Source organism: Lonchura striata, chromosome 19, assembly GCF_050655825.1.
Source record: "Lonchura striata isolate lonStrDom1 chromosome 19, ASM5065582v1, whole genome shotgun sequence".
NCBI lineage: Eukaryota > Metazoa > Chordata > Aves > Passeriformes > Estrildidae > Lonchura > Lonchura striata.
Window position 1 is genome coordinate 4,452,114 of NC_140721.1, and position 21,592 is coordinate 4,473,705.

At 41.5% G+C, this 21,592-nt stretch overlaps 1 protein-coding gene across 3 annotated transcripts in view; it reads right to left on the bottom strand.

Annotated features, from left to right (window-relative positions):
• The window catches only part of TAOK1 (TAO kinase 1), a 63,183-nt gene that overhangs the window by 31,772 nt on the left and 9,819 nt on the right, over nt 1-21,592 (bottom strand). For all 3 annotated transcript variants that reach the window (XM_085557329.1, XM_085557328.1, XM_021550961.4), the window contains exon 2: nt 2,282-2,508. In XM_085557329.1, the coding sequence (XP_085413455.1) occupies nt 2,282-2,413 (132 nt within the window). In that variant the 5' untranslated portion in view covers nt 2,414-2,508. The remainder of the gene's footprint in view (nt 1-2,281; nt 2,509-21,592) is intronic.

The window sequence follows — 21,592 nt, forward strand, 5'->3', positions numbered from 1 at the left end:
CTGGGTAATTACCCCCACATCTATTTATCAACCCCATTTTTTGGTGCAGGCTGTATGCCATGAAAGCTGCCTGAAGAGAGGATGCTTTGCATTAGAAAACCCAAGCAAACACCACCTGACAGAGTTTTTGCTGTCCTATAGTTCTAGAGAGGGAGAACAGTTCTGGCTGACACCCCAGAAATATTAAAATCACAGAGTTTCATTTGTTTTTTTTTTAGTTTTCCTGTGATCTTGGATAATTGAAAAACAGTTCCTAGACAAAAAAAAAAAAGCCAGGAGGATGTGCAAGGCCAGCTCCCTTTAACCATCCAAATGAGCAAGGCTTGTTTTATGGCAGACATGTATGCACATATATCCTGCTTTCCTCCAAAAACTCCACACAAAGGATCAACATCTGGTGACCAGAGTAACTTCAGCATTGATACAGGCAAAGTATGCACAAAGAAAAAGTGGAGTATGCCACTGGCTTCAGTAATATCTTTTAAAGCAATTATTAACTATAATCCAGTATTATATTAATTAGAGAAAGTTTAATTGTTTTCAGTAGCAGAATCAAAACTTTGTTAAGAAAGTTAAGAAGTTTTAATTCTAGTTTTACAGGGGAGTATAGTACCCAAGAGATAGACTCCCCTATGTTTTAGTTCTTCAGGCTTATTTAATTCACATTAAATTTCCCTCTCCCTGTTGTCTCTCTGATCTTTTGGGCTTCTATTTGAAGGATGGGGCACATAAATACGCAACAGTTTCAGATTCATCATCTCAGAACCATTAGTAGTAAAAAAAGACACAACACAAAATTTACAGGTTTAAACTTCCCAACACAGAAACAGCAATAGAGTGTCTTTATCAGAAACCCTCTCTTGACAAAAATGAAGCCCCTACATGGGTTAGGGTTGTGTGATGCACTGCTTAGACTAGTCTTTATGCAAGTGCCAAATCAGAGGTACTTTCTGACAAAGAAGCACAATCCAAATGCCAGCAAGTAATTGCACTCTATAGTGAGTAAATACTGATCTATAATGAACTGGTGATTTAAAATGGTGGGGGAAAAGAGAAAGAATGGCTAGAAATTAATGGCCTCTGAGCTGGTAATGGGCCATCAGCCCCTACCACAAGGACAAAGTTCATGCAGGCTACAAATACCCCATGGCAGCTTCCTGCTGGTGTTTGGGAATGCTGCTTGCTTCCAGCTCACAGGCTATCTGCAGCTGCATTGTGGGTTTCCATATCTGTGTGGTCCATGTATGCCCCTGAAAGATAGTGTTCCCAAAAAACTTCCATAATGTTTCTTCAGCAATATTTCCACACAGCAGAAAGACAGATTTGTCAGTTCCCTCCCTTGATATTCACTCTTTAACCAAAGTGAATAAATGAGGTGAATTTGAGGCCACAGGTGAGTATTGTTTCGTTAGGAAACAGTTCCTCCCCCAGATCTGTTCCCAGACAGTGGTGGCTCATAGTTTTAGGCAGAGAACAAAATTAAGAAGCTTTTCCTAATTAGTTCATCTGTGCTGCATTAAATTTGTGCTGGAAGGTTCCCAACATGGTCTGCTGCAATTATTAACACTGAATAGGCATCTCATAAAATAGTGACACAAATGGCTTTCTGAAGGAAAACTGGCAGGTTTGGCCACACCTCCTATAATTATAAACGTGAAAAGGTTTTCTGAGGAAAGTGTTTTTTAATGAAGGCCCCACAATATTTGGTTAACACACAGCAAGCTGCACTGAGGTTGCCATGAGGATCCTGTTCATGTCAAGTAAGTATTATGCAGATGGATACTGGGATTCTTGCCTGCAGTAGGAATGGATGTGACAGGACAAATGACAACAAAAGCACCAACACTCAGGTGTCAAACATAAAGAATGGCTTTAAGGGAGCCTCAGGGTATGCACAAAGGGGAAGAGAACTCAATTTCTCTCAAGGAACAAGAGGTGATAAGGAGATGATCAGACCAAGAGAAGTGCACTGCCAGTCAGAATTGATGGAGCAGAAGTCCATGTTTTAATTTGCACATAAATCCCTGCTTGCAACATAATGATGCACCTAAAGGGCAAGGACCAAGTTTCTAGGGCTTTTTTTGTATGCAAACACCTTGTAGAGACTACAAGTTTGTGAAAGGACTGAGACCATACAGACACACAAGATGACATCTCTGCCCCAAACACCACACAAAAAAAGAGTCATAGTAGTTTATTTTCCTTATTATGCTCAAAAAAGCCTACACCCCCAGTTTAAAAAGAAACACAGCTAAAATTCACAAGTCACGGTGCTACTTACAAAATAAACTGCTCCGAAGCTTCCATGGCCAATCTCTCGGAGATCTGTGAAGAGCTTTTCTGGATCTTCTTTGAAGAAGAGCTCTGCAATTTCAGGGTCCTTCAGGCTGCCCGCTCGGCTGGTTGATGGCATCCTGCTGGGCAGTCAGCCGACCGACTATCTGGGTTTAAAGTGCTGCTTCAACCCTTGGCTCATCTGTATGAATGGAGCCTCTTCAGCATGGATTACTGCAAGAAAAAGATTGCAATCCTTCACTGATTATCCTCTGCTCAAAGAGCCTGAAACAAGGTTCAGCAAAGCAGCTTCCACCTCCTCCAGAGCAAGCAGCCCTGGTGCGTGAAGCAGCACACCCTGTGTGCTGGGATAATGTCACAGCCCCACTGTGACACCAGTCAAGCACTTCACCTAGGACAGAAACCAAAATCAAGACACAAAATGAGGCACATTCCATGCTCCAACATCTGCTCAATCACCTGCAGAGCAGTGTGACCTACAGCAAGAAGCAGTTCATCACCAGTGAGTGCACATTACCGTGACACCTTCCCTCTGAAGAGTTACACCCACTGTGTCCCAAAAAACTGCTTGGATTTCGTGATGTCTATCACAAAGAGCCTGTTCTTTGGAGATTTACTTGCAAGCATTTTCTTCAGAGAAACAGCATCCAGAACAGGAGACACCCGATGGATGCTCCTCCTTCTGCTCCACTTCAGCAGAGGCAAACATTTAAATTGTGATTGGCATATGAGACAATGGACAATAGGCCATTGGCAAACACTTTCTTCAGAGGAACTTGCAACTTCAGACACAACTGGGAATGTATGAAATTCTTTCTGTCTGCACCATGAGTTCAGTTTCATTTACTACAAGCTTTGTGTCTTGGAATTTATCCAAAGTAAAACTATACTGTTAAGTTGTACTAAAATCTTACTATATCATTGGAACAGGTGATGCCAAAAAACCACTACAAATAAAAAGCCCTTTTCTTTTCCTGTTAAAGGATTTCCTATCAAATCCCTGTAAATTATCACTAATAAAAACAATTCTGTCACTGGCAAACAGTTAATCACACATCTCGCTTCTTTCCAAAAAATCCTCTGGCTAAGACTTGCACTTTTTAAATTTCTATTTCGTATCTCAAATTTGTTTTTTAAAGAAGTCTGAGGTTTATTTCTATTATGAAGATGTGAAAGACAACAAACCTGAGTTTAAACAACACATCAGAAGGCCCTGTCCATTTCTCCTCCCCTTCTGGACACTGTAAACTCCACCTTTCTCCAAGCCTCTAGACCATCAATGAATCATTTGTTTTCCAGTCCCTGCAGAGCAATTCCTGCAAGGATGGAAAAAGACATATTCCTGCATGTTTGTGCTCAGTGGTTCTCTTCTCTGGAGAGCTGCAGCATGTGGAAGTGCCACAGCCTGCCTGCTCCTTGTTAGAGACCTCCCAGCATTGCTGCAGAGCCTGGCTATGTTTCACAGCCAAGATGTACCTGGCTGTAAACTCCTCAGGAGTCTCCAGTTTTTCTGAGGAAGACATGCATGGGAGAGAGAAAGCACAGAAGGGAAGCAAAATCCAGTATTTTCCTCCAAGCAGTCAGCATTCAAAAATATTTATAATGCAACCCAGAATGTGTTTCCATGATAGCCCGCTCTCAGGGGATAAGGAAAAGCTGACACTGAAATCCCAGTGGTGGACTAAGCAGAAGAACATATACACACAAACAGAAAATATGCAGCTGCTCACAACTCTGCCCCACTGCACTGCTGAGCACTCACACATTTCCTATCGATGCAGGATCACTGCAGGAGCCTTGGAACAACCAGCATCTGCACACAGCTGCCAGTGAGGCCGAGTGGGATGCACAGGAATGGGACTGAGACATCCCCACCTTCCCTTGCATAACACCATAACTAATACCGTGTGGGAAGGGAAATAATTAGCTCTAGCTGAGCCCATACCTGAAGCACACTACATTTATGAAAGCTGGAGGAAAAGTGGGGTTTTGGTTATTTTTCCTTCTTTTTCATATATCAACAATATTCCACTTGATTCCAGCTCTAGCAAGCACATAACACTGAAAGACAACTGTTTCACATTTACAGCCCCCAACAAAACAATAGACAAAAAGCATGTCAGAAAAGCAAGAGAAAGGAGCTGGGGGAAGGGAGCTGATAACCAGAGCACACTCAGTATTATTGAAGGAATGTTTCTTGGATCGACAGTAATGATGTCATGTTCCATCTTTTAAGAAGCATCAGATTCTTACAAAAAGGACATTGTTGTTCAAAAGCAACTGCTGCAATCCCAGAATGCCCTTTTCCCTACATCTGTTAGTCAGAGGGGCTAGGCTTGGATAAACCTGCTAATATGGCCAGAAGTCACATGTCGCCGTGAGCGGGCGTGCGTGTGAGAGCCAGCGCGAGGGGAAACCCTGCGCTCGCAGCTGAGATGGATTACAGCCTTCTCCCCCTCCCCACCGACCCCCCATGCCAAACCAGCCACCAGACTCCTTCTTGGCATCCTTTCTGAGCGTGCCTCTGAAATGTCATCAACAGGAACATTTCTTCCTGCAGCTGAAACTCCTACCAGGCCCACTGACAACACACACAGGCGTGGGACGGGACAGAGCAGAGCTCCTCACCTCCTGTGATACACCTTAAAATACACTTTTTTCCCCTTTATTCCTGAGAACATCAAGAAAAATTTCATTATCTTTATCCTTGGAAATAATTGCTGCTTTGAAATGCATGAGAAAAAAAAACGATTAAGTATTAAAATCTATTTAACAGAATAGTTGCAAACGTGTACATGACACTGCTTATCATTTGATCTCCTCATATGGAGCAGTAAAATGCATTAATGTAAATTCCATCCATAAGAAAGCTTTACATAGTCTCACTTAATGAAATGCTCCCATTTTTATGGATGCTACAATATTAAATTCCCTCTTCTTTTTACCCAGACAACAGGCACTGCCTGCCAAAGCCCAGCAGTGCCAGCAGCAGAGCTCTGCCTCCTGCCTTGCAGTAATGACACCTGAATTCTGTGGGGAAACGGAAAGCAGGAGAAGTGGCACACAAAGCAGCCATTGCATTATTTTAACTGTATTAAAAATACAGGCGAGACTTAGGATTAAAACAAAATAATCAACCCTACAACTGAACTGCACTGAAAATTAAATCTGAAAATTAAATCACAGACCAGCAGGCAGCTGGTTTTCTAAAGTATAGTCAAGCTGCACTTGGGTATTTTACATTCTTCCACCAGTGCAGTCAATTCACGACAGGTTTTTTGGATTGGTGCAGCTATACTGTTAAATACAATTGTTCCCAGTGGATGGGACTGATCACCTCACTTTAGATCAGATCAGGTGGCTGGATCCTGGCTCTGGCCAAGGGACAGGCACTGCAAACAGGACACGGCACCCTCTGACTTTGTGTGACTACCTACAGGCCACCTCGCAGGCTGCTAAAATTAGAAAAAAATAAACCCACATTTTTTCCTAGGTGTTACTCATATGAAGAGAGAATGTTGCCTGCATAAACACAATTACTAGGACTTCACTCTTAACCAATAAAGTGTTGTAGGAACATGAGAAAGATTCAAAGCAAACCAGGGAATGACCAAGACACAGGACTGACTCAGCTCTATTTCCACACAGTAGTCTGAACTCACTACACTTAGTGGCTACCATTACTGGTGTAAATGACACTGACTACAGGCCAAAATGTTTTATCAAATTACTTTCATCTGAACAACTATCAGTTAGCAGAAACCGCATGCACACATCCACAAAAGTCTATGAATCGATAAGATGTTACATCCCTGTAATCATGGTTATATTAAAAGGTACACACACACCCCTTGAACCTCTGACACAAGAAAAGCTGAAGATGAGGACGGGATAAGACCTGTTCTCTGCCATGTCATCTCAAGATCAAGTTAAGACCCACCCCTGTGACTAACATCCCCTGGGATGCTGCAGAGCAGAACAAGCAAAGTTCAAAATGGTCAGTTGCCATAATTAAAGTGTGTATTTCAGCCTTATGCTACAGAGACCTCAGAGAAATTAAAATCTGTCCACACTACACTAAACTCTCTGACAGCTGTCAGTGTCACAGATAACCATTTTCAGGTAATATACACCAATGTACTAAGAGTATGTGCTTGGCTTTCCCTGCAGAAGAGAAGGGAATCACACACTAAGATTATCACCTGTCCATACTATTGCTCCAGTTCCCATTCAGACCAACTCAGTGACTGACAGTTACTAAAAGGTACTTGGTTACATTAACCATGAGATACAATAAAGCATTTTTAGTTCCTTAAGACAGTTCAAAAGTTTGCAGAAACCAAATTACACCACACACTTGCTTGTAGATGATTAGCATTGAAGAGCAGCATGCTTTGTCCCTACAAATGACATTTCAAGGAACTAACACATGCAACAAGAATATGAGAACCAGAGCTAAACAAATACCATGCGAGCACAAAATGGAAACAACAAACAGATTTCTGCATCCATCATCCCGTGTCTCCCCATTTCACTGGGAACACGAGCCACACAAACTTCCACAATGGCTGTGGAGGCCAACAGGAAAGCTGTCCTCTATTACTGAACTATAAACAAAGTTATTTACAATTCCAGACATAAATCTTGTTTTATGTTATAGTCATCTGGTATCCCATACACTTAGCACAGTAACATCTATAAAAACTTCTCTTTGCTGTCAAAATAGCTACATTGTGTGTTTTTCCCTGACAGAATATATATGACACTTTAAAAACAAACAAACCAAGCAGGAGACCAGTTACAGCCCCTATGATCTTCACAGCTGACACTAACAGCAAAGACTAAAAAGTGAATATTCAACACAAAAAACTACTGGTTCTTTGTAGGTCTTCTTACTCAAAGTAATAAAACAAGCAACAAAAACACCCTTCACACCACTAAAAAAAAACAACTCCCCACCACAATATAACTTCATTTAGAAAATGATATTTAGATTTTCTTAAGAATCTGCATTGCTGGTAGTGCAAACAGTTGCTAAATCTTAGTGTAATTTTCTCTGGGATGATCTAATGCACAAGCATCAAGTAAGATGGGGAATGAGTGTCATCATGCAACTATCAAAAATGGGAAAAGGGATTTTCTCTTACTTGCATATGGGTCAGATCCAGGGAGTGTATGAAGCTGAGATTAAATTACCCTCTCAACACACTATTAAAAATTTCCTGAATGGCTTCCAGCTGACACTGAAAATTTCCACAAGTATCCTAAATATGATAAACTGAAACTATTGAAAAGAACTGACTTTCAAATTTTTTTCTTTTACTTGCAATTATGCCTGAAGTAAGAGCTAGATGGTAAGCATGCCTAAGGAATGATTAGATTTTAAGAATGCTTAAAATAAAGAATTTTTAAAGTTTCTCTGTAGTATTGAATACTTGACCTGAAAGCACAAATTCTTTTAGAAGCAGCAGACAAATCACTCTCCATTTCTATAAACTCTGAATAAAAGCTTGCAAGATAAAAAAGATGAAAGCACTCTAAGAAAAGTAAGAATTTAACCTGGAATCGGAAGTGGAAGGGCTGGACAGTTCATGGGAACACAGCAGAAAAGATGATGAAGGTCCAGCATGAGAAGACATGAACAACCATCAGGCAGTGCTGATATATGTGACTTCAGTAATTATGCCACTTACCCTTGCCTTAATTTTATGATCTGCACTTAAATCAGCCTTTAAAATTTTAGCCTGACAAATTATATGCATGGAGTTACCTTACCCAGAAAGATAAAGGGCAGGAATGACCCATTACAGGTCTTATCACTTTATTTACTTTCCCAAAAGCCAGGTGCCAGCCAGTTGTGGGGCCTTTCCACAAGGGCACAGACAGAGTTCTGCTGGCTTCTCTGAAATTCAGGGAATCTGCAGCCAGTGTGATACTGTCAGATTCAAGATTGTACCCATCATTCTGCATAGCTCAGCAAACACAGAGGGACTCAAGTTCATCAGGTTCTTCATGGTTCCTGGGAAAGCACATTCCTGATCACTGCACCACATTCCTCCTTCCAGTAAACTTGTCAAAACTATATACACTGGGTTTTATTGCTTTGCATTTCTGCAAACCTCTTTTAACCCAGGCTCTGCTCCACCCAGTCAGCCTTTTTTTTTCCTGTTCTGACAAAAGCAGAGTAATTCTCAAGGGCCTTAACATGCTCTGAACACATGGAAGAGGAGTTACTCTGCTCACAGCAGAAGGTGGTTGTTTCCTTGAATAGCTAAGAATCAGCTTCCTGTCCACCCTCAGTGACCCCAGGCAGATGGCATCAAGACAGTTGTGTTCCAGTGACTGTCACAATGGAAGGTCCATCAGCACCTCAAACCTCCCAGAACAGACAGGAATCGTAGTTCCTTGACTCATGCAAAACCCTGTATCACAGACTCCTTGTGCACTTGGCTAAACCTCTCCCACCAAGCTAACAACATGTTATTTTTTCTCCTCCCAGTTCTGCAATTTGGAATTCTTCCTAGAGTGGCAATTAAGGGAAAAAAAAAAAAAAAGAAAAAAAAAAATCCCACAAACAAACAAACAGCACCAACCAAAAAAAACCAAAAAACCAGAAAACCCCAGTAATGAAACAAGAAAAGGCTGGAGATGCAGCAAGGGGCATTTAACTTCTCTCATGGCCTGCAAAGGGGACAAAGGGCACTGAGGAACATCCCCCATGGGATCCAGCTAACTTAACTTTTACCACTTAGTCGTGAGCTGCAGCTCAGACAAAAAAATGCTGACAAAGTAATGAACTTGCCTTTCTCTTAATGATTTTAAAATCATTCTTTTCAGTACACTTGTTCTCTATACTGGATCCACCAGGGCTGTCAGTCATTAAGGAAAAGAGAGGTGCAGATGAATGACATTCTACACGAAACTGTTAGAAAAATGTTAAATACTCAGAAAAATATCCAAAAGCTGTCACCAAACTGATCACCCTAAAATAATGCCAACTACAAGCAGAACAAAACCACCTGGAATGGGATGAGTAAACTGGATTGTGGAAGGTACCTGTGGAGCATGGGAAGCCCCACTGAGATTCTTTTCCCCATTGGTTTTCACTCCAAGCTCATGTACATGAGATTCTCCTTTCTGCCAGTCTCCAGGGGAAGGGAAAAGACAGAATCATTTCATCTCCAAGTGAGGAGACCATTCTGCTGCCAAAGCCTGAAGCAGGTGAGATCTTAGAGCCATGCTGGACACTTCCATACTTCCATCCTTGCAGCAGCATGGCACTTCACCATGCCTTACAGCAGCAAGGGCACTAAACCCTATGTGCATCTCTGTAACAAAGTTCTGCTTCCTGCACAGGAACAGAGATCCTTCTCCATAGGAGTTCAGCAAAGAACAGGCATGAAATGCTGTCCCCTTCATCTTTCACATTCCCTCACCTAGGTATTTCTAGAAGGAATAGATTAGAAGGATAAGATGAATCTGCACCTGGATATTACAGTGAATTCTTGCAATTTTTTGTCTGTGTGAGCATCTATGTTCAAACAGGCTTTTCTTCCCCACTCAGTTCTCCTTTCTTCACCTGACAAGGAACAAGCCTACCATTCCTAAAAGATTCCCTTTTCAATTTAGTTTTAAAAGATTTTTGAGGAATGGCTCTATCCTGAAAAACCTCTTTGCAGTTTTTTTTTTTCTTTTTCTCTCTGCTTTTCTACCTCTGTTTTTTTCTTTCATTATACTTTTTCACAGAATAGCCTCAGGAAGATACTTTTATGTTCGAGCACTGCTTGCATTTCTCTTATACGTGTACTTGTAGACTCTGTGCCTTACTTTGATTTCCTCTCAAGATTCTGACACTAAAATGTCCATCATCAACTCCTTGAATTACTTATCCCAGCACACTTTCTGATCCCACTGAGCTGTTCTGCTTGGGTGTTTACTTTCCAGGAATGTCACTAACAAAAGGGTCAGAAAGTTAGATTTCCCAAACCTTCTCTGACAAGCCCAGGATCTGTGTTTCTGGAGTGGTGTAAATATTTATTTTAAATTATTTCCACAATCTTTCAAGTTTTCTAAGAATTTAAAAGATAACTAACTGGGTGTGTTCTTGTGTTGAAGACAAGATATTCTGAACAAACTAAATCTCTTTTGACAGGTTTCATATGTCAGTTATAAGCAAACACAAACATTCCTAACACTACCTGTACTCTTGAAAATACTAGTTTTGTTAACTGGCAATTTACAATGCCATTCACACCAAATCTACCACAGATCCTACTGACTTAAACAACACATATGAAAAACAATACTAATGCAGTTGAGGAAAATTAATGCAAAAAAGCATCTTGCTTTTTTCCCCCCCTACTATTTAAAGCAGAATATCCCATGAGATCAAGTGCTCACCATTCCTTGACATGTTCAACACTAACGTTTCCTGGATGTCTTTGCTTGTGATAGTTCTGGTACATTTATTAAGAAGGTCAGCTCTAAAATTAGTGATTCCTTAGGCTAGCAAAGCTATGAGGAAGGCAACTGGAAGAAATGAAATCTTCTGTCCCCCTTCTTTTGCAATTCAGTAAGTTCACAGCTGTTGCCAGCTCTCTTCCTTTATTAATGTAAAGCATCACATTAAGAAACATTCTGTGAGTGCATCACCTACAGCCAGCTCTCCATGGCCACATCTCTCCAACCAAGGAGCACATGTTATAAGGAATCCAGTGTGGGAGATGCTGTGCTGGCAGCACACTGGCCAGGAAGAGGTTAGCAAGAGGCCACTTGATGAGAGTCAATTAAGTCTAGAGGCAAAAATACTGGGAAACTCCAGCTGCCCATAAAGAAAAAATAGTCAGATATCCTAATGGGACTTGAGTTTAAAGAAACCTTTTCTTGACCCTTAAGCAATTCTGTCCCAGAACAACAAATAAAGTAAACGTAAGCAAATTAGCTATTTTGGATTCAGCATAAATAACTCAGAAATAAGCTACTAAAGCTCACAACATAGATAATTACCCTTGAGAAAAGAAGTAATTAAAAAGTGGCAGTATCACCATAGTTTTAGAAAAGAAGCCTGAAAGAAAGCAATTCAGAGTCTTTCTGGTCAATCAGTAAAAAAAAAAAGAAAGAAGAAAAAATGTTTAAATTGAGCTTGCAAATGAATTCCCTGGAGTGCAGAAGAACACTCCCACTCCTGCAAGAAGCTGTGTCCAACCCTCCAGTCCACAGCTCAGATTCTTATTTGAGCAAGTAAAAACCTGGCAAAACTGATGCCAGTAGGAAGAATCTGTAGCAGAAAATAAAGCCAAACACAAAGAGAAAAAATCCATGAGAACTCTGTGAGATTCTGTAGGAACAATCTTACAAACCAACAGCGAGAAGCCTCGGGCGGTCACCCAGCCTGACAAAAAGCCACACAGGAGAACAAGGGAACAGGAGAGAAAGTAAATAACCTGCACAAAGAAGAGAACTGGGTATAAGGTAAGGTGTCACAGACCAAGACAGTTGGTCCCTCCATAAAGACTCAAATTAAACATTACTGACCTAGAGGGACGAGTAAGCAGCTGCCCTAAAATCTGACGTAGCTCCAGAGTGACGTACAGCTTTTGTCACAGCTGCTGTCCCCTTCCAGCAGCTGCTCCAGAAGCTCCCTACAACGGCTGCAGCCAAACTGAACAGAAGAATTAACTGAACTATTAATTAGTGGGAGCAGCATGCTAATCACTTGGTGACTGCGCTACACTAAGAAGTAGAAAACGAACCATTTATGCACTAGACTATATGTCATTAAAAGAACAGAACAACTCAAAAGGATATTGAAAAAGAAGTGGGAAAAGTGCACAAAATTACTGTGAGCATTAGTCATAGGTGGAGAACAGAATCATCACCTCTGAATTGATATGAAACTAAAAAAAGCAAGAGGTCAGATAATAATTACATTATATTTTGAACAAGAGAAAAGACTCCTGCAACCAGAGTGACCACAGAGAATGTGTGAATCCAGCATAATATCTGCATTTAAGATCTGGATGGGAGGGAAAGGTACATGACAAGTTTTATTTAGGGCAACTGACAGCATCAAAAAGTACAGAGGAACCTTAAAAAAGAGTATGAATGAGCAATAAGACAGGCGATTAAAGGTCAAAAAAGTAAAGAACCATAAAGCAAACATCTACTTTTAAACTAAACATAACTCAGGAGCTGAGCCTGCTGCAGAAAACTCAGCAGAAAATATTGCATCATTATGCCAAAGACAATGTCAGACTAGGTTTTTTTTAAAAAACAAGATGAAGAATCCATCAGAAAAATAATACAGAAATTCTGGCAGTACTTGAAGTCTTTGCCATGGCTGGAGATTATACTTCATTCACATATAGAAGTAAAATGGAAGTACAGTAAAAAAAGCCTTAGAAATAGGAAGTTGTAAATGCCAAAAAGACAAACTAAGCTTGAGCAGAAAGGTGTAAGAGCAGTTAAAAAACATAAATAAGAAGGTCATGGTAAGTGCTCAGACTTCAAAAACAAAGGGAGAGACCATAAACTGTAAGAGCAACATGTTTATAACATGTTGAGTGAAGAAATTCAACCAATCAAGGTATAAACAGCAAAATTAACCTGCAGAAATGACTGTGAGGCACTGAGCCCAGGAGATGGAAACACTGCTGTTCAAACCAGACATTTACATGAACATCCCCAGCCAGGTCAGCTAAGGTATTCCTGGATGCTCCTGGCACCGCTCCCGAAGCGCCCACGTTGTCACCACTGCCAGGGACAGCAGATAGGACCAGACAGGTGAGGAATCAGAACCTGAATGACAATTTTGATGTTGCTATTCTTCTAGGGTCAAACAAGCACCATCAAAACACACCTTGCTATGAAATAGGTACGGTTCTTTTAACATAGGATTTTATAAAATACAGGCTTACTATCATAAATAGAAAAAAGGTTTATTGAAAGGCTGCAGGGAAATAAGGAGAGGTTCTAGGAAGGTGCATGTATGCGATGGCCCTTCAGCACTGGGCACAGGCAGAGAAGCCCTGTCAGAGCAGATGACCAGTGAAACATTATTCTGTTCTTTAGGAGTAACCATTGCAGCACATAGACACTGGCAGTGCAGCAAGGATTTATAGCTGCTTAGCTATGTTTGTAACTTAAAGCACATTCAAAAAGGGGTTCAACCATATTTCAGCTTCAAAAGAGTTTAAAACCTTTTACAGCTCTTAATTCTGTGCTACCAGATTATCTGTACCCATAAATGGGGTAGCTTTAATGAGCAATTATGTCACACGTTTCTAGAGCCTGTGAGCACCTCCTTTCCTGCTGGAATTCCCCAAAGTCATGGCAATTTGCTTTACTCCAGCTCAGGTTATTTTTTTTTCCCAGTCTTCACATGATTAAGCAGAACCATTTCCTACCCACCATACAACAAGGGGAAGAGGCAAACAACCAAAACTAAACAAAACCAAATTATTTTAAATCCCCTTTTTTTACTATTCTACCTACTAGAAGAAATGCCTCACCACTGGTTTCTGCAAGGTCTGAATCCCTTCTCTTTATGGTTTTCACTTAAAAAATAGTTTACAGAATGTATTAAGATAACAAGCATAACCTTTTAATATGATAAGTTATATCTGCTTTCTTGAGGAAAATGCTCATTTAAACTAATACACAAAACAATTTGTGGCTCAGAGATACAGAGTATGTCTCAATTGAATTGTTAAGATCACTAAACTGAAGGTCCAATTAAGTCCTGCTCCTACTATTTTAAGCAACTTTATAATAGAATCCAATCATCAAATAATAACCAACTCCTGAGAACTTCTTGAAACCACTACTCTTATTACAAGGCTGCTCCAGAACCCCACTCCTATTTTGATTAGGAACCAATTTAAGATTAAGAACTGATTAAGACTGATTTACAGGTTTATTATTGTATGTTTACACTGCCTTACTCTTTCTCCCACACTGGCGTTAGTGTTTAAAAGAGTTTTCGTCCCTTTTCAATACTGAGGGATCAGCACAAGGAGAGATAGAACACTGTCCCCTTAAGCCTGTTAGCTGAAAAAAGCCAGTTTTGTCTCCCTTTATGACGCAGGAGAGAGAACTGACTTCCCAGACCATCTTAACAGCCCTTCCTCACATCTGTCCCAAATGAAGATTTTTTTTTTTTTTAAATCCTCCACCCCCATTTTCCACATCTGTTTATCTCCTAGATATATAGCACTAAAGTTTAAAAATCACCATGGTATCAAGGGATATATTCAAGTCTTTTGCATCTTTCCATTTCTAACCAATAAACCATATTTTGATATTTTGTATCTTTTTATGTGATAATGTATCTTTATATATTCTGTATGCTATTATACACTTGCTACTGCATGACCATTCACTTTGCACTATTCCATTTAGGTCTCCATACTGCAAATCCTCCAGCTCGTTCATTCCTGCCACAGACTCCAGTCCTCCTCTGGACAACATCCCCCAGCTCTGCACAGCAAATTCCATTAACAAAGTCCTTTCACATGTACATCAAGACTAAAATACCACTTAAAATTGTCTGAAGACTGGACCTTGAAAAGTTACCAGCAGCTTCCCTGCAGCTCACATTTCCTCACTGGGACCTTACACCTTAACACTATGCTTGGCTTTAAGAAATCTCATCATGCCGCTGTGCCCTGTGGTGTCCTGACCCACACCTCCATGGGATGGACTGTACTTGCAGTACTCATCCAGCCTGGACACTGCTTGTTCCATCAGCTCTCCAGCAACCACGTCCTGTTGAGGATAATCCTCATAACCCACCTGTCCCCAACCATGGGAAACACTGCAGAAATGGCTTTTCAATCAGACACGTGGCTGGGCATGGGAAACATATCCTTGCTGCAGATGGAGGAGGGGATCAGAAGTGTGCAAAAACCACAATCCTTTCCACTCCTGTGTCAACAGCTGCCCCACATTCCTGTATGACACTCCCAAGGATGTTCTTGCTCCCCCATCACCTTCCCCAGCTGCTATGGCTGGGCAAGACCTCACCCTCACCAAGCTGCAGTAACAAACACAACAGTTCTGGCACAGACTTTACCAGGTGCCAGCTGCACTGCCCCAAATCCACCTAGACAAGGCACCAGCAGTGGGGAGGGGAAAGCTGGTTGTGTGATGGTGGGAATGAGTCCCACATCCATGGTTCAGCCAGTCCTGGCCTTTGAGCAAGGAGGGAGACAGGAGCCAGAGCAGAGGGCAGCAGCAGCCTGCTCCCACCCCACATGCTCATGGTCTGTCCAGCCAGTATCTGTCCTGTATTTCCAGCAGCTGGGTGGGAACAGAGACCTCCCCATCCTGCCACAGAAAGGAGGTACGTGGTCTGTCTACCCAGAATTTTTGGGCATGTCTGCTGAAATTCCAAAGCCCCGCAAGATTTGTTGTAGAGGCTCTGATGCCACATTCACACAGGAACACATCCTGGCAGTGAGAAATGATACTGAAGCAGGAGAAGTTTGTAAGGGCCTGCTTCCCAAATTCTGGTAGTCACAGGTTTGCGTGCTACATTACAGCTGTTCTGACTGCTGACATCTCATCTCTTATGTACTTATATACCCATTACCATAGTAACCAAATTCCTCAGAACATATAATGCAATTTTTGTATCTGGTGTATTAGAACAAAATTATTAAGGTTACAAAGGCAAGCATTCCAAAATTAGAAAGTGTCAGAATTCAGACTGCCATCTCCCTTGCCAACCCATCTTCTTTTGCTGCCTCCCTCCCCATCTCCCAGGCTCCCAAGTCACCTCTCCTGCAAACCTGCAGCTCCAGTTCTCCATCAGCTCCAGCTCCTTTCTCTCTGACCCCTCTGCAGTCCCAGTTTCACTGTACTCTGTCCTGACATATTCTTATCTCTCCCCTCTCATCTGACTTTTATACCTCCTGCATTCACACTAGGCATTTTCCTCCTCCACACTGCCTGAGTGCTCTCCAGGAATGATTCACTGAACACAGGACAGATTCCTGACAGTCCAGGAACTGGAAACAAGAGGAGCCTCTCTTGCAGGAAAAAGTCCTTCTGACCTCTCAGAGTCCAGGGCTGGAGCATCTTCTGCTGCTCTCCAGGGATCACTGCCTGCTCCAGCACTAGGAGCTGCAAAATGCCTCAGCAAAAAAAAAACACTCAGTGCTGGTTCACCCTCTTATTGCCACTGCACTGCAAAGATGGATCCCACTAGGGAATATGCCCCCATTTAAGGAAGTGCTTGGCAAATACAGTCTCCATCTTGATGGAACTTAAATAAACAAATTAACCTTTATACTTTACCTGCCTATAGTATTATTTTATTCACATAAATATATTGCTAGGAGGAGGACACATGCACAGAATGCTTAAGTGCTGTTGTTTTCCCTGAACACCAGCACCTGCAAGCACTGTGGAGTCAGGAGTTGAATCCACTGCAGTTGAACACACCCAGCACATTCAGCACATCTCTCCTTACAGGCTTCCTAAAAAGTCCATCAAACCATGGATTTAGACATCCTTGTGCATGACTGCCTCTCCACTAGAGAAAAAGTGCACACACAGAAGGTAAATGACTACATCTTTTCTCCAAGAACATGCTTTAAAAAAAATTATTTGTATCTTTTCTGGTTTGGCAGTATTACTAACTGTCCTGAACACAAGGGATGAAAGAGGTAGGTCAATATCTGCACCTGAAGCAAATACTTGGAACAACAATTCATAAACACAGCCCACAAAGCAGGTTTAATGCCCAAGATTCATTCTACCTGGGTTAACTCTTACTATAAGTATTTTAAAAATTTTTTCTCTGGTACACCAACTCTTCAGCCCTCAAGTAAAAAATGCAGCACTTTTTTTTGGTCTGAACAGAGGAGGAAAGAGCTTAAGCCACTTGTATGTATCTGCTAAGTGCTACAACATTTTAAGGCTGGGATGGCAATTTCAGCTCATGTAGAAACACATCCATCCTAAATTTGACAGAAAACTGTAATCAGAAATTGGTCTATTTCAACAGCACAAATCCAAACACCTCTATATTTCACAGGTTCTTTGTGTGCTCACACATAAAGCCACTTAATCCAACTGTTCTCAGCAATCATTCACAAAAGCAAATGAATGAAAAAGAAATAATTAGCAACCATTTCCACTCCTACCCTTTAACTAAGGGGAACAATAATTTGACTGCTTCAGTCAATGGACAAAACTATTTTCTATGCATTTAAACAGAAGGTTAATTGAGATATGGTGGAACCAGCTCTCACACTTGGACTTCCTCAAAACAAGGTTGTCTTGCCTGTTTCAAGGACTTTGGCCTCAGCTTTTTAAGGAAGTGAGGCAGGGAGCTTCCAACAGGTCACTTTTCCAAGACTGAACTGATCTTCAGGAGACATAAAGGAGTAGCATTGCAAACAAAAGGCCAATTAAACTGATCTTATTTCTCTCTTTAAGCATTCCTGCTGGCAGGGAGTGGGCTAGAAGGCTGTGGCCTGGCCTGGGCCATGCTGGACAGACACGCTGGCTGATCTGAAGGCAATCAGTGATTCTGTCCAAGCTAAACCACGCTGCTCAAAGCTACACAATCATGCCATCCAATGAAGGATGGGAGCTGGAGATGATTAAAGCTACTACCACACAGCACAGCTGGAGCAGGACTGAGCTCTATGGTCTGAAGGGCCTCCTTAAAATGGTCTGCAATTATGTGACAGGAGTGGCCTGGCTCTAGCAAGACATGAAGAAACAAAGCATCAGGGAACAAGGACAGTCACAAGAACAGTTCCAAGAGAGCAGTGGTACAAGGGATTTTGCCAGAGAGGTGTTAGAAATTTTCAGATATCGGTCACCTGCTGGTTTGTTGTGGTGTTTGGTTTATGTTTGTTTGGGGTTTGATATTCTTTCTCCATTTTCATTTTGGCAAATTGACAACTCACACCACACTCCTCTTACTTGACACCTCCTAGAGAACCTCCCATTCCCCTGGAGAATTTATCAAATGTTTTTAGACAAAGCAGAAGAAGTTGGCTGCATTAGAGTTTCAATACTAGAGTGATAAATCTTTGCAGAAGAACAGCTGAGTTGGTGAATAACAGAATCATGACCACTAACATCTCCTGCCTCCAGTCAGAGAACATGGGGGGCAAAGGTTGTCTCTGCTCCAGCGGCTGTTTAGAGGTAGATGTTATCAAATTCCTTCCACATCTGTTTAGATTTCAGGAGACAAGCACCCACATCACATACAAAAAAACCACCCTCACATCCTTTTGTCAACCAGCTCCCTGAAGGGGTGCAGAGAAAGGAGGAGCTCCTCACCCCAAGAGGTTGCCTGTGAAGGGCACAGGTAAGGTGGAACAGCAGAATAATACAGGAATTTTTTGCACTACTGCAGTCTGCACTGCACCTTCTCTGGGGATAAATAAAATTCCGATCTCCACAATCTCCATGGCTGTCAATCTGACACCTTTTGTGAATACTAAATTCACACATACAAAGAACTTTCTCCTTTGTAGGTTTTGAAACATCTCACATGCCATTTCCTACTGGTAACGGAACAAGCAGCATAATTTCATACCTGGCAATTTGAAGCCTCTTTCAGCAGTTGGGAATAATGGATTATGCCTTTTGTTTGTCAGTAGGAACAGACAAATAAGGGGAAAAAAACCCACTGCAAAGTTTCAAGCAACAATTGCTGTATTAGAAGAAGAGCTATTTTCTGACTGTTCCTGTTGGCTAATAAACAAAGGGAACATCAGGTGTCCATTTTATAAATTCTAACAATCTTGGATTTTTGAACTGGGAAAGTAGGACAACCTCCTGATACCTTGGGCAGATACATCCCTAACAACCCAACCAGCAAAAAGCAAAAACTGCTCCCTCATAATGCATGCAGTACACCCGAGCAGCCCAGCTGGACAGGGAGCTACTGAGAGCTCAACAGGACATACCAGAAAACACTATTTACTTTTTGGACACAACCTATAAAGAACAACCAAGAAATAATTAAGGTTCTTGAACATAAAAGGGCACAAAATATCAGCTCCAGTGTTGCTCACTGCCCAGAAGTTCCTACTACATCTGGACAGCTTCTCAGAGATCACCAGCCCAACCTCTATCAATACTCAGTTTAGAGCCTCCAAAAGCCTCAAAATTCCTCTCTGCAGGTTATTTTGCAAAGTCATTCTGAATGAGAGAATATCTAAAGCTCTAGCCTGAAAAAGAATAAACCTATCCATGTTTACAGGAACTGTATTGCTCAGTATGCTAACAAGCTGCATGAGAGCCAACTGCTGCCAGGCCACAAAAGGCCTCCCAGAAAGAAGGAAAAATTCCAATACATTCTTATATTAATATAATTCCAAAGGCTTGAATAAAAATCATCCTGGTTATATCAGCCCAGCAGTTGGTTTTGGCTGCTCCCCTGACCCTGGCCAGGGCCCAAAAGTAATCTTGGTGGAAGGCTGCTGCTAGTACTACCTTGATATCTACACAAACAGTTCCCCGACAGAAATTCACATAAGCATGGTAAGAAGACACAGTGCAGTGCTCATTTAAATATCTACAAAATAATCAAAAACAGAGAAAGATCATATTAAAAGATAAAAGATCTCTGAAACAAGGACTATTTGGATATTCATAAAGTGCCTCTATATTTGCATCTGGCACAAAACATACATCCCATCCTCCAGCAAGGCAGGAAGGAGTTATTTCTGAGAACTTCATAGTAAGAAATGAAAAGAAATAACTCTGCTTCTCTCACTCTCTTTCTATTAAGCTAATTCCTGTTGTATAAAGTCAGTTTGAAAGCTCCTTTCAAATAAAAAGGGGGAGGGAGGATAGGAAGAATCAGATCTGCTTGTTTTTGCATTTGACATTCAGGTCTCGTCACCCCGTTTTGTTTTCCTGGAGGACGCGGCGGCGCAGACCTCGCAGAATGATGACATCACATCCACAAAAAAATAAAAACCCAAACAGGAGGGAAGCAGCTCTCCCTCAAACGAGCTCAGAACACCAGCTCTGCTCCTGGCTGGTGCCTTCTGGATAATTCAAACTCAGTGGGCCTGAGGGTAACCAAATATTTCCTTCAGACCCCTGGCCCATGTGAGCAGCCCATGAAAATGGGGAAGGGGCAGTCCTGCTCCTTTCCAGACCAGGCAAAATCAAGTAAAAAAGTGTTTAGCTACTGCTCCCCTCTAGAGATGCCTTGAACACTATATTGTTTTCTGCCTGTTTATACATGTTTTATTGTTGATTAGGAGTTACACAGGCAAGTGGCTTTCACCATGGTGAAATAAAGCAAAGTACAGCATGTTTTAAGTCGCTCACTAAATTGGAAGCTGCTCTTTCTGGAATACTTTATAAGTTATTTTTTCTGTATGAGGCAGGTATTCTGAGCAGCATCCTTCCTGCAGAGCAAGGAGCCATGCTGCACCAGGAACTGCTAGGTGTGCATGCATGCAGAGTGCAGCACCTGCACAGGATAAAAACACACCTCTTGTGGTGAAAAGGTGTTCATGCCTTGTCTGTATTTATTAAAACTCAGGAAAGGCCCTTGCCAGAACACGTGAACTCACTGCTCCAAGTCACAAGGAGATTTACCCTTCATGTAATACCTGAACCCAACACACTGACATGATTGGCAAGCTCAGAAATAACAAGTTTTAAGTGAGAAATATCTGCCAAATCTTGGAAGAAAATCTCCATTTAAGACACCAAACTAGACAGCACATGACCACTCTCCTTGCTTCTACCTATTTATGACATAATTTTCACAACAACAACAAAAAGTAGGAAAGAAACAAAGAGAATTACAGAAGTGAAAGTTACTAAATATTCAGTGGACACATGGTTCAACTTATACCTACTGAACAGCACAATGGTGACAGAGCATTTGATTGCTTTTGCTGTGATTTTTTGGTAATTGAACATGAAACTAAGACTGCCAGCTCTACCTTACGTACAAGCTCAGTTCAGATAGAACACCAATAATTTCTCAAAGCAGCAAAACAAACCTAGATTTGCTATTAACATAGGAACAATGCTCCAACAGGAACATCAGTTAACCAGGGGTTATTCTCAAATTTTGTATCCAAAAATATTTTTTAAATATGCCCTCACAGAGAATCTCACATTCCTCCCCAGAACTCAAATGTCATGTTATTATTGTACATTAAATACTAAGAAAAGGTTCTTCATCCAGAGGGTGTCTGGGCACTGGAACAAGCTCTCCAGGGAAGCAATCACAGGTAGAGAGTTCAAGAAGTGTTAAAACAAAGATCTCAGGCACATGGTGGGATTCTCTGGGGCACAG